Genomic DNA, 14183 nt, shown 5'->3' with positions numbered 1-14183 from the left:
CAGTCGGGATACAACCTGTTTTCTCCTAACACCTGTCTTGTGTTCATCGGTACTCTTCTTTTATTCTGATTGATTATCTTCTCGGCCTGTAATAAAAACTATTTGATTTTTCTCTTTACTAGTAACTAATCAAGAACAACTTTTCTTTTTTGTGTGTGTTTTTCTCTGACTGTAATTCCATTTTCTTCATCAATGAATTACAATTTATTCAATTCTACTATAGAATCAGATGGAGAGATCTCTACATCTACCAGGTTTTTCGATCTTTCCTTTCCTTCCGCTTCTTTCAATTTTTATTTTACTTTCATCCTTTCATGATTCAAGAATTTCATGGTCCTACATCCATGGAAAACCCTACTGCAACTTCAATTTCTTTTATCCCATGTTCATCAATTTACTCGTTTTGTTAATCTCAAATTTACATATAACAACTTTATTACCTGGAAATACCTTATGTCACATGTAATTCGTAAATTCGGTCTCATCCATGTCCTCCTCAGCATACAAATCAAAGAAATCAAGAAAATGGAATTGAGAATCCACTCTATCTTGATTGGATGATGATACATCAATCATCTTGTGGATACATTCAACTATTTCGGAATCAGTTCTTGCTTATTTTTCCATATCGGAAACTTCTTTTGATCTCTGGCGAAGTATTGAAGAAAGCTTTTCTCGCTCTTCATCATTCACTCGATTCAACTACGCACTAAGCTTCTATCTCTTAAAAAAGGTGACACATCCATTCCTAATTTAATCAATGAAATCAAGACTATATTCGATCAACTTGCAGCTGCTGAAGAGGTTGTTTCTGATCAAGAACTTGTTGTTGTTACACTTTCTGCTCAGTTCTGATTACATTCCTTTTGCCACTGCTGTGAGACAAAAAAATCCTCCAATTTCTTGTATTGAATTGCATAATCATCTTCTCAGTGAGAAAATTGTTGTCACAGATCATAATCATTCTTTACTTTCTGATTCTGCAAACAAATCTTTTGCTACTCAATTGAGTGATTTTTGATCATCTGGTAGAGGCTATGGTGTTCGTCCTTGGGGGTTTTTATAGTGGTTATAACTCAAACTTTGGAAGATCTAATGCTGGTAGATCCATTTACTCATTTGGCAGAGGCACTACTAATTCTTATTCAACTGGTAGAGGATCAAGTACTTCTTCACTCTCATCTACTTCAGTTGTTAGACCACCTCAAGGATTGCAATCCTCCTATTCTTCTCCAAGTCAATCTCCAATTGAATGTCAAATATGGCGCAAAGTTGGACATGGTGCCTTAAAATGAATAAACTCAATTTTTCTTATCATAGTGATCATACTCCACATCATTTGAGTGCAATGCATGCTTGTGCCAACATAATGGGAGAGAGTCCATGGTATGTTGATACTGGTGCTAATAATCATGTTACTTCTGAAGAAAATGAGTTACAAGCTGTCAATACTTATGAAGGTGTTGAACAAATTCAAGCATCCAATGGAGAAGGTATGCATATAACTCATTCTGGTTTTTAACTAAAGTCCACTCCAAATCATACTTTTAACTTACACAATATACTTATGGTTCCTCAAACCAACATCATCAATTTTGGTGCAAAATTAATTACCTCAACAATCTTCGAGATGTGTGCAAGATGATTCAATCTCCGCCAATGCTTTAATTCTCCAAAAATTGATGATGGAATTTTGGGGGTACCTGCAAAGACACTCCGATTCTAAAATCAAAAAGAGCTAAGAAGGTCAGTTGTGGAAGTTACAAACTCCCCTATACTTTCAAGTCATTGTAGTTCTAAACCTTTAAAATTGCTTCATCTTGACTTATGGGGTCCTAGTCTTGTTCAATCCATTTCTGGATACAAATATTATGTTAATATCATTGATGATTGCTCTAAATTCTGCTGGATATATCCTTTATTTGATAAATCTGAGTTCAAGAAAGTGTTTCTTTAGTTCAAAACTCAAATTGAGAATTTTTTGCAGTGTCATATTATTACCATTAGAACTGATGGAAGTAGATAATTTGTTAACAAGAAATTATATTCTTTTTTTATCTACTAGTGTAATTATTCATGAAAGTTTTTGTCCACATACACCTGAGCAAAATAGTGTACCAGAATCAAAGCACAGACACTTAGTTGACGTTGGTAGGACATTCCTTATTCAATCAGGTATCTCTGCTTCTTACTGGGTTGAAGCTTTTACAAGTGCAAATTATACAATAAATATACTTCCAACAAGATCTATATGAAAACAATCACCATTTAATGTATTATTTCACAGATCCCCTGATTATAATTTCCTTAGATCTTTTGGCTGCCTTTGTTTTCCTTGGATAAGACCTTACAAATTTGCTCCAATAAGTAATTCTTGTCTGTTCATTGGTTATAGTCGGGTTACAAGTATCTTGAAATTGTAACTTGTAACATTTGCATCTCAAGACATGTAATTTTTCATGAGTCTGTTTTTCCTTTTAAAGTAACACAAATATCTACTTCTTTGTCTGACAATTATACCCTTGCTAAGGATATTATACCACTACATTCTGTTGAGTCAAGGTCTGCTGCTTCTTCAGTATAGCATGTTATTGCTCTTGCACCTGCAATCTGTCCACTTTCTTCTAAAGATTTTTCCTCTAATACTACTCCACCCGTCTCTTCATCTATCATTGCTTCTTCTCAAGTTTTTGTTGTTGCAAATGATCATCCCATTCTCACTAGAGGAAAAGCTGGTGTCTACAAACGTAAAATTTATTCTACGCTGCATTATCTTTCTACATCACTATAAGCAAAGAAATCTCCATTCCAACTTGTTATAGTTAACCTATTAAGCATCCAAAATGGAAGGTAACCTTACATGAAGAACATGGTGCACTGAAAGCTGCAGGTACATTTTCTATTGTTCCTCTTCATCCTTCTCAAAATGTAGTTGGTTGCAAGTGGGTCTTTAGGATAAAACTCAAACCATATGATATTGTAGACAGATTCAAAGCAATGTTAGTTGCAAAGAGGTTTCACCAACAAGAGGTCTTGGATTACACAAAAACTTTAGCCCTGTTGCTAAACCTGCCACCATTAGAGTCATTCTTTCTCTTGATGTTAATTTCAATGGGTATGTGTCTCAGCTTGATGTTATCAATGCCTTTTTACCTGGTGATCTAACATAAGATACTTACATGATTCAACCTCTAGGTTTTGTTGATCCAAAACATCCTACTTATGTTGCGAACTTCATAAAGCTTTATATGGACTCAAGAAGACTCCTAGAGCATGGTATGAGAAGTTGCTCAATGTGCCACTTTCATTTGGCTTTACTACTTACTACAGATTCTTCTCTTTTTATTCAGACGCATAATTTCATACTTACTCTAAATTTGATATATGTGGATGACATTCTCATTACTGGCATTTCTCAAGAGTATCGTTCTGATCTTATTGCTCACCTTCAATCTTATTTTCCTATCAAAGACTTAGGTCATGTCCATTATTTTTTGGGCTTGGAGGTTAAGAGAAATGATAACTGTTTATTTATGTCACAAACTAAGTATGCCTTAGATCTGCTGGATAAATCTGATATGAATGGAGCTCAACCTTGCACTTCTCCAGTTCCTGCACATGGCAAGCTTGTAACTTCTTATGGTTCTTTACTTCCAGATCCAACTCCTTATATATCTTTAATTAGTTGGTGCTCTAAAATATTTAACCTGGACAAGACCTGAGATTAATTATGTTGTCAATCAGGTCTGTCAGCATATGCAACATCCTATTTCTGATCATTTCATTGCATCCAAAAGGATACTCAGGTATATAAAATGCACATTGGATTATGGCATTCTATTTAGCAAGGGTCTATCTGCAGTTCATGGCGTCAGTCATGCTGATTGGGATGGAGATCCTGACACAAGGAGGAGTACTAGTGGTTATTGCATATTTTTTTTGGCTCAAAACCCATTTCCTGGTCAAGTAAGAAACAAGCATCAATTGCTAGATCATCCACTGAAGATGAGTTTAGAAGTCAAGCTAATTCTGTTGCTGAGGTTTTGTGGCTTTGTAAACTACTTCAGAAATTGCATATTCTTCTTCCTTCTTCACCAACTTTACTGCGTGACAATCAAAGTGATATTTCTTACTCTTCCAATTCCGTCTTCCACTCAAGAATGAAGCATTTGTCCATTGACTATAACTTTGTGCGTGAGATGGTTCAATCTAAGGATTTACAGGTATCTTACGTTTCTACAGTTGCTCAAGTTGCATATATCTGTACAAAAGGTTTGAATGGTCCTAGATTTGCACTGCTGTGCAACCATTTGAAGGTGCTTCCTTTGTCTGCCCACATCATCTTGATGGGGGATAATAACACTTAAATGGGTGTTAGACTCTTCTTACACCGGTCCAGCCTGGATACAGCCTGTCTTCTATCCTAACACCTGTCTTATGATTATTGGCTCTCTTATTTTGTTCTGATTGATTATGTTCTCGGCATGTAATAAAACTATTTGGGTTTTCTCTTTCTTCGTAACTAATCAAGAACAACTTTTCTTTTCTGTTTATGTTTTTCTCTGCAACTGTAGTTTCATTTTCTTCATCAATGAATTACAATTTATTCAATTCTACTAATGGTTAGACAATCTTTTTAGAGGTTCTGAGTCCCTCCTTCATGAGCTTGTCAATGTAGTACGACTCGGGGACCCGGCTCGGTGGGGGAGCGATCCCCGATCCCAGCCGAGTTACTCGCCGAGTCATCCGAGTTACTCGCTGGGTCAATTAATATGACTTATTTAGTTTCCTTCCTAATTAATATGCTTCCTAATTTATCTCATAAGGGTTCAGGGTTCACAGCTGATGAAATGTGCAAAGACTTGCCTTGGTTGAACTTGAATTTTCAATGAAGTAGGAGTGACCAGTATGGCACTAAATTAACCTAATACGATCGAGTACGAGCAATTGAGTATCGTATTTATGGCATTGCTCAAAGACATTTTTTATACCAAACCAAATTAAAGCCTTAGCAGAACGTAGTAAAAAACAACGGTTGCTAACATCTACTAGTATTAGAAATCCCATAGGTTCCATTAAGGAAATCCTCACACAACTTAACAAGAACGACCAACAAAAATCCACCACTTGTAACTGGCATCACATTTATACAAGTACATTTTTATGTAGAGCGTACACCAAGTCCTTTTCATGTCCAAGCTTCAGTACCAGATCCTCTCCTGCTAGTACTTATGATGGCAAAACCTGCAGGTTTTTTCATCGACTTACTCAACTGAAACACGGGGCGCCTACAAATCTTTTTCACTCCTTCTCTCCAGCTTGACCTGTCCGATGAGAACACTTCTGCGCCCATGCCAGTAGACCCACTTCTTCCTCCACACTCATTTTCTGAGTACATGGTGGTGTCGCATTTAGACTCGTGAAACTCTCCCTTCTCAATCCTATCCTGCAAAGTCCAATGGACGTGTTCATCATTATGGCTTTGTGGTTTCTCTTGGCTACTGCTCCTAGGGAAACTGCAAGAGACTGATGGGCCATCATGAACACAGAAATCAATTGCTTGCTCACTAGATGACCTTTCACCGATTTCGCTGTTTGATTTTGACAAATTGGGGTCGCTTTTATTGCTCGGAGATTCTGAGCATGAAGAGAACAAGCTAACCTCGTCAGATGATTTTTCTCTTTCTCGTAGCGTTTTTACTGTCAGGGTCTTGAGAAAATTCATTACTTGAACTGCATGGAGCAATGCAGTCAAGGGATCTGCCATCTGCCAAACACAAATAAAAAAATGAAAAAATGAAAAATTACTTACTGTTCTCCAACAAGCACACTAAATCAATATTAAAGAGATCGACAGAACAAATAATGGAGCTAGGTAGATGGTTCAGAAACCTGAGTCATGTTAGGCGCGAAAACCATTGCAATGTTGCGTGCATTCATCTTGTTTTGGTGTTCAAACTGCACAACATCTGCCATCAGATTGATGGCCCAGTCAAGCAGTGCAAATTCCGTTGGTCTCAGTAGGCTCGCGATGTGAGTGCACTCTTCTTCTGTATTACAGTTCATCACCTGTTCAGGTGTAAGGAAATCAAGGACTCCTGCCGGAAGTTCTCTAAACCATGCCTACACATTGAAATAAACCAGAACGATGAAATCAGTTTTCGAGGTAGTTTTCTACATGATCTAATTGAGAAGGTTTTTGTTTTAGATCCGCATGCTAATTAAGTAATTGCTATGGAATTTAGGTGCAATACCTTTATTAGGCCGGCCAGACAATGCACATCAATTTCATTTGGCAAAATTCCCCTGTTTAGCAGGCTCCGGACGTACTCCTCTTGGGTATTCTCAGGATTAATGCGGAAAATTCCTTCAGCCTACAAGCAAGCATACAATAAGATTAACAATGTAGTCACTCATTTCACCATAATAGTGCAGCAATTTGATAAAGCATCCGGGAACTTACTTGAAGCCCTCCTCCGGAATACAAGCGCCTTTGCATCATGAGCAGAATCGTGGGTACGCTGTTTCCTCTATGGTCATATGAACATTGCATGGACTCGGGAGATACTCCAAACACACTTACACTGCAAAAATTGAATTTTTCATTACATCTTGAAAACTGGTGCAGCAAAATTGTTTCAGGAAAAGAGTTACTTATACTAGTTTTGGCAATATCCTGCTAATTTGGCATGTTTATACAGCAATTAGAGCACTAACATCTTGAAACATAAACCAATTGAATTAATGAGTAGAGAAAAATGTGTAGCTAACCTGGCACTGGGAACCCTCCCGGGGATTTCAGGTTGGAATTCAGCAGGCAACCCAAGAAATCCGTTGAAACGATCGAACGTGACGTGGGATACATGGCGAACATCGGACGGCCATCCAATATCCAAGGAGTAAAATTCATCTTCTCTTGAGAAACTAGTACTTGTACATGTCACCAACGACTTCCTCAATGCTTCCACCAGAATATCCAAAACCGAAAACTGGTGATTTTGTTGTTGCGGCTCGTCTCTCAAATTTCCCGCTCTAAAACTTCCCTGTCTCTCGTGATCACCACCACCGCTGGGAGAGTCGAGCGGCGTAGAAACTGGATTCGTAAAAGGCCGACTTTCTTCCTCTTCAGCAGGCTCTTCATTGTTACTGTGATACAGAGATGGAGTTGAAGGAACAGAGTCGAACAGAGTACTCTGGTGCCTCAGTACACAGGATTTAGAACGAAACAACTGAGTCATTTCAATGCCAAACTCGAAGTCGAATTCCCAGAAGAAGAAGAAGAAGATAGAAGAAGAGTTAAAGAATATGGGTAAAGGTGGTTGAAACACAGGTGGATTTGGTGAGAGGAATTTGGAGGAGGTTGCTTAATTGGGTTGAGAAGTTGTGAATAATGATGATGATGGGATTAGATGGATTTTGAAGATATGGAGAGTCATGGTGGTGGTGGTTAATTATTATTATGATGAAGGGAATGGTGATGCTGACTTTGTTTAATTGAAAAGTTGATGCACGTTCCTTCTCATTATAAGAGACAGAGAGGAGATAAGGAATCGTCACTCTCTCTTCTTGAAACACAAACAAAGACCAGAGATGACAGATAATGGAGGATAGTAACTATACCTTTCAACTTGATGGAATGTGTTTGGCTCCATCACCAAGTAATTCCAATTTCATACCACCACGACATATAATAGTAAATGATATTTTTACTTAAAAATAGGCGAAAAAAATATATATAAAAATCTCACTTTCCCGAGTAATTGGTGAATAAATGAAAGAATGAATGTGGACATTAGCAGGTTGGACAAAATTACAGGTGATAAAGTCACTGGAACTTACGATCTAAAATCTAACTAGCAGTTGGTAAATGATATTACCTCCATTTACATGAAGAGTGATAATTTGACTTTTCATCTTCGCCAAAAAGAAAAAAAAAACAACAAAAAGAAAACAGGCCCATCTGTAAAACTGAAAGAATCATTTTTTTTTGAAACGGAGAGAGAAATTGATAAATGAATGAAGACCAGTAGTCTGGACAACATTTCAGGTGGTAAAGTCAATTGGATGCTGAAACTTACGACCTAGTGTCAGAACTCGTCTACATCCGAATTCATTGTTAAATTGCGTGTGTTTTAGGGGATTTTTTTTTGAAGGCGAGACTCTAAGTTAAGGGAAGACAACTTAACATTTTGGTTGAAATGGTGGATCTATCTATTGCCTTGGTTTCAATTTCTTTTACCCTAAGCATGCGAACAAACAAATAAAACAACAACATTAAGTGATAGGTCCCCATGCATACCCATTGTAGAAGCATAGATTATAGGTCCCAATGCATATACTATCATTGTAGGAGCAATAGTTTTTGGATTTTGCCTGTGCAAGAACGTGTTGAACTGAACAGGTATATCTGGATTTTACGTGTGTAGCATGGAGTTAAAATTACTGGTCTATTTGGTTTTTGAAACTAGCGGTTGAATAATATATGATTAAACTTCAAAACCAAGTCATGACTCATGATGCAATATATATTAGGATATAGCAATCCAGGCATGAGGATGCGACAACCCACAAAATGGAGCAGAGAAAGCAAGCAATAGATTAGGTCAGGTGGAATTCTTAATTATTAGGTTGGTTAACAATGTCTCAACTAGATCACCAAACTCACTAATTTATACTACTAAATTTTCTTTCCAATTAGCTAGGCTTTTGCAATTTAAGTATTCTGTCACAAGCAAGAAGTGCTCAAACTCGAACAAATACACCCTGTTTCTAACATTATTTCACGATGAAATCACTTATAAGCTATGCCAGTGCACTTGTCTAATGCAAACTAGATTGATTGTAATTAATCAAGAACTGTGATTTTAGGCATACCAAAAACTTTCAAGGCATACAAAATAGTTTTTCCATCCTAGGTGACCTTATAAGGGGTGTCTATTGGGTGGTTCAATTACCTATATACCCTTGAACCTAAAATCAAAAAATAAACTATCCTAAACATCTCTTCTTCTTCCTCCATCCAAACCACCTTCCTTTTCTCTCAGAATATTTTTTTCATCACTGTAATTAATTATCGATTCGTGAAAATTCGATCATCGGTTAAATTGAACTATATAATGGATCGTACAAAGAAAAAAGCAAACGTCAGGTGATAGACACATTTTTGTGTCTAATTTGTCCTCAATGTCCGTATTGTTGAAACTCTATTTTTGTACTAATATTGTGTTTTTATGTATTTTTAGGAAATAAACATTTTTGGAAATTTCGGCTCGAAAAGTTGATTTTGGCACCCCGGAGGACAAGTGTTTTTCGGACTCTCGCTTTTGGATAAGGGGTAACCTAATTACTAAGGGACACCCCCAGGTCACCCCCAAGGCAGCTGCTATTCGCACCCCAGTTCTGGTTAGGGGGAGGAAATCTTCTTCCCAAATTCAAAAACCAAAAATTGGCGGGAAAAATTGTTCTTGAAGTGTCGTGACTAGGGTTGAGGATTTGAAGGTGTTCCAGTGAGATTCAATGGCCCAAATTAGATGGGTTTGTTCCTAGGGCCTAGATAGAGTTGCTATGGGTGTTGGATTCGGTCAAAATTGGTTAGATAACCGGTGGTAATCAAATCAGGGAAGATATTCTAAAATAGGAAAAATATTCTATTCTTGGAATTCTTGGATGGAAGAGACGTGCATGGGTTGATTCTATTGGATGGAAACAATCCCTACAGCTCAAGGATGACGCGTGAGAAGAGATAAAACAGGGAAAAATTCGTAACAAATCAGAGAATTAAAGAAAAAAAATATCGGGAATATTTTCATTCACTGCCGAGTAATGGGAAGATTTTTTGGATTAATGAGAAGTTATTCTTGGTCCAAAGGTGTATAAATATAACTCTTGGGTTAGCATAGAGGGGTGTCGAGAGTTTGGGGTCGAGAGGAGGTCCAGAGAAGCAGAAATCAAGAGTTGATGAAACTCTGTTGTTGCTGCTGCTGCTGATGAAGAACACCAAGAACACGAAGAACGGACCTGCAACAGCAGTCGTTTTTCTACAGTAATAACGACTCACACCTGTGGACCAAGAATAACTTATGTTGACCAGACCAGACCATTTGACCAGACCAGACCAGACCATTTGAACAAAAGGAATAAATTCAATAAAGTCGACCACTGGTACCCTTGTATATGCCAGTTGTGTTGAACTAGAGTTAGGTTATCGACCACTGGTACCCTTGTATATGCAAGTGTGTTGATATTAGTCAGACTAGTATCTCAATCCATTAGGATAGGTTCATTTTGGCGGAGGCCTTCAGACAGATATGGGAAACGCCGTTCAGTTAGTAAACATCAAAACCATCTATGTTTTTCTATATCCATCTCTTAATCTTTCCATGTGATTAGTTTGACTCCGAATATGATGTCCATAGTGCAACTGTCTGTGTAACACCCCGTATTTTTATCATGGCGCATGCTAAAAGATGCGTCATGGCTTGAGATGAAGCTTCATTCAAAGCTTCCGTTGTTTGGCAAGAGGTAGATTGGCTTAAGGCCACTACCGCGCCAAAATGGCGCATTATGTGTGTCATTTGTCCAAGAACAATATCTCGCATCATAATGATGCATTATGCCAGTTGGGTAGGTGGCCTTGAGTTTGCAGCGTAATCTTTGCGCAATCACGAAAGTTATTGGCCTAGAGCCAATATCGCACAATCATTGAGCATCATACTAGGGAGGGCTGGACGAGAGATTATTGCATAAACATTATGCAATACACCGAAGAGAATGTCGCACGATCATTGTGCGACAACGGGAACCAGTGTTGCACAATCATTGTGCAATACGGTAGAGTGTGCCAGAAAGGGATGTCCGGACGAATATTGCGAAATCATTATGCACAATCATTGCACGCAATCATTGCGATGAACAGTGAAGCAGGCATGTCAATCTCCTCCCCTAAACATATTTGTAGAAATTCCATTAAGACATATATAGGGAGGGGTACTTGGTTGAAGGTGCATATGCGGACTATGTACCAAGTAAGCTTCATAGCTTATCCGGAAGAGTATAAATGATGCCTAAAGCTCATTTATAGTTGCGTAGCCTTGCGAAGAGGGCATTTGATGCTTAGGCTTTACTATGCCATGTAGTGGACCCGATGATGCATAATCATTATGCATCTTTGACGGAATGGCCTACGGACCAGGATATTACCATATTTTGCTAGGCTACGGCCTTGCAAACGAGTTGGTTAAGTTTCTGTCCCTTCGAGGATGAACTACGGTCTTTGCTTGATCCCTTTAGAGTAGGGAAGGGTACGTAGGCAGCCGCAATGAGTTGCAGCATTGCAGGTCCAGCACGTTGGCCCCTCATATCATCTAAGCTCGTTAGCTCGATGCAAGAGATGATTGCGGCCATGCTTGATGAGGCTTAGTTGCAAGCCAGCAAGTGTGATGCTCATACTTCCTATCAAGCTACGAAGAGTTGGTAAGCAAGATACGGTAGGGAATGGCAAGAGAATGGGGTAGCCTAAGCCAAAGTCCAAGGCTTACGCCTGGACAAGACTTGGCGGTATGATGGTTGGTCAGCTAGATAGGAAATTCAGTGATGAAATTCCTACGTAGAGGCAGAGCCAGCAATATATGCAAAATGCATTGGCCTATAACCCTAGACCCTTTAGCGGACAAGGGTAAGTTTGGAACGGTGTGGAAGCTAAGTCATCCGCAATCATGCTTCACGAGCATGCTTGCAAGGGCAAATGAACGTGCACTTGCCTAGACTTAAGGCCCGTCCCATAGCTTCATCATGGCGCACCGGGAAGATTACGGCCTGCGAGGCAACGCGCTAAGGTCGTAATTTTCCGGTCCGTCACAGTTGGTATCAGAGAAAGTTCCGAGAAAACACTAGGAACTTGTGCGGAGTGGACTCATCGGTGAGTATTTTTCCTTAAGGGAAACTTTAAGTTGGATAGTATGCAAACTTTTGCGCGGAAAGGAATTTGTAACTGCTACGCCAGTTACTTTGCGAATCGAGTTGAGCTTGTTTAAGTACTGTGAGTTTGCCTGGCCTAAGTGGCCCACCACTTACAAGTGGATATCTGGAAGACCGTCTGGGACGGTGGGTAGACAGTGGGACTGATCATTCCCACACATTGGAAACTGGCCAATGGTGTGCAATGTCAGGACCGGCTAGCATCCCACTTACGAGTGGCAACCTGGATGACCGTCAGGGACGGTGGGCAACTGGAAAACTGTTCCACACAGTACTGTGATAAAACCTTGTCATTTTGATGACATCTTCAACCTTGTGAACTTTAGGGATTCTTGGGTGGTGGTATGAGACACGATTCAGAATACCTGGTCGAGATATCCTCTTGGCACTGGCCAATTGCGATTCTTGGTATTGTTGTGAGCACTTTTGGATTCCTGGGAAGGTGGTATGGGACATGTGCTCAGAAGGTCAAAAATTGTTGTTCATGACAACTTGAAGAAATCTGTGATTTCTGAGCATCTAGTATGGGACTTTTGCTCAGGAAATCCAAACCGAAGAGATTGTCCACAATAGTTTTGGTTTTGAATTTCGGGGACGAAATTCTTTTAAGGGGTGAAGAGTGTAACACCCCGTGTTTTTAGCATGGCGCATGCTAAAAGATGCGTCATGGCTTGAGATGAAGCTTCATTCAAAGCTTCCGTTGTTTGGCAAGAGGTAGATTGGCTTAAGGCCACTACCGCGCCAAAATGGCGCATTATGTGTGGCATTTGTCCAAGAACAATATCTCGCATCATAATGATGCATTATGCCAGTTGGGTAGGTGGCCTTGAGTTTGCAGCGTAATCTTTGCGCAATCACGAAAGTTATTGGCCTAGAGCCAATATCGCACAATCATTGAGCATCATACTAGGGAGGGCTGGACGAGAGATTATTGCATAAACATTATGCAATACACCGAAGAGAATGTCGCACGATCATTGTGCGACAACGGGAACCAGTGTTGCACAATCATTGTGCAATACGGCAGAGTGTGCCAGAAAGGGATGGCCGGACGAATGTTGCGAACTCATTATGCACAATCATTGCACGCAATCATTGCGATGAACAGTGAAGAAGGCATGTCAATCTCCTCCCCTAAACATATTTGTATAAATTCCATTAAGACATATATAGGGAGGGGTACTTGGTTGAAGGTGCATATGCGGACTATGTACCAAGTAAGCTTCATAGCTTATCCGGAAGAGTATAAATGATGCCTAAAGCTCATTTATAGTTGCGTAGCCTTGCGAAGAGGGCATTTGATGCTTAGGCTTTACTATGCCATGTCGTGGACCCGATGATGCATAATCATTATGCATCTTTGACGGAATGGCCTACGGACCAGGATATTACCATATTTTGCTAGGAAACGGCCTTGCAAACGAGTTGGTTAAGTTTCTGTCCCTTCGAGGATGAACTACGGTCTGTGCTTGATCCCTTTAGAGTAGGGAAGGGTACGTAGGCAGCCGCAATGAGTTGCAGCATTGCCGGTCCAGCACGTTGGCCCCTCATATCATCCAAGCTCGGTAGCTCGATGCAAGAGATGATTGCGGCCATGCTTGATGAGTCTTAGTTGCAAGCCAGCAAGTGGAATACTCATACTTCCTATCAAGCTACGAAGAGTTGGTAAGCAAGATACGGTAAGGAATGGCAAGAGAATGGGGTAGCCTAAGCCAAAGTCCAAGGCTTACGCCTGGACAAGACTTGTCGGTATGATGGTTGGTCAGCTAGATAGGAAATTTAGTGATGAACTTCCTACGTAGAGGCAGAGCCAGCAATATATGCAAAATGCATTGGCCTTGGCCTATGACCCTAGACCCTTTAGTGGACAAGGGTAAGTTTGGAACGGTGTGGAAGCTAAGTCATCCGCAATCATGCTTCACGAGCATGCTTGCAAGGGTAAATGGACGTGCATTTGCCTAGACTTAAGGCCCGACCCGTAGCTTCATCATGGCGCACCGGGGAGATTACGGCCTGCGGGGCAACGCGCTAAGGGCGTAATTTTCCGGTCCGTCACAATCTGAGTAGAGCTCTGTCACTTATATATGAATTTTAGTATGCTTGAGTGCAAACTCGTGTACATCAATTGGAATTTCGCATCAGGGTACTTCCTCTTGTAGTCAATAAGTATTCCAACCAAGGAGATTCTTTAGTGCCTTCCAAGGTTC

At 39.8% G+C, this 14183-nt stretch overlaps 1 protein-coding gene across 1 annotated transcript; it reads right to left on the bottom strand.

The window, feature by feature from the left end:
- Positions 1–4959: 4959 nt before the first annotated feature.
- Positions 4960–7592, bottom strand: LOC113340173 (rho GTPase-activating protein 5-like). The gene is made up of 5 exons (XM_026585382.1): positions 6772–7592; positions 6464–6584; positions 6255–6374; positions 5893–6123; positions 4960–5767 (listed from the first exon to the last, which is right to left on the bottom strand). The coding sequence occupies exons 1-5, from the start codon at positions 7236–7238 to the stop codon at positions 5189–5191; spliced, it is 1518 nt and encodes a 505-aa protein (XP_026441167.1). The 5' UTR covers positions 7239–7592; the 3' UTR covers positions 4960–5188.
- Between the last annotated feature and the right edge of the window lie 6591 nt (positions 7593–14183).

This window comes from Papaver somniferum, unplaced genomic scaffold (assembly GCF_003573695.1).
Source record: "Papaver somniferum cultivar HN1 unplaced genomic scaffold, ASM357369v1 unplaced-scaffold_21, whole genome shotgun sequence".
NCBI lineage: Eukaryota > Viridiplantae > Streptophyta > Magnoliopsida > Ranunculales > Papaveraceae > Papaver > Papaver somniferum.
Note: the sequence above shows the minus strand (reverse complement) of the source record. Positions and strands in the feature narration are given on the sequence as shown.

Coding starts and splice junctions, on each gene's coding strand:
- LOC113340173 (XM_026585382.1), bottom strand. CDS start 7,238: ATGACTCAGTTGTTTCGTTCTAAATCCTGTGTACTGAGGCACCAGAGT. Junction 6,124..6,254: donor GTCTGGCCGGCCTAATAAAG/GTATTGCACCTA, acceptor TTCAATGTGTAG/GCATGGTTTAGAGAACTTCC. Junction 5,768..5,892: donor TCGCGCCTAACATGACTCAG/GTTTCTGAACCA, acceptor TGTGTTTGGCAG/ATGGCAGATCCCTTGACTGC.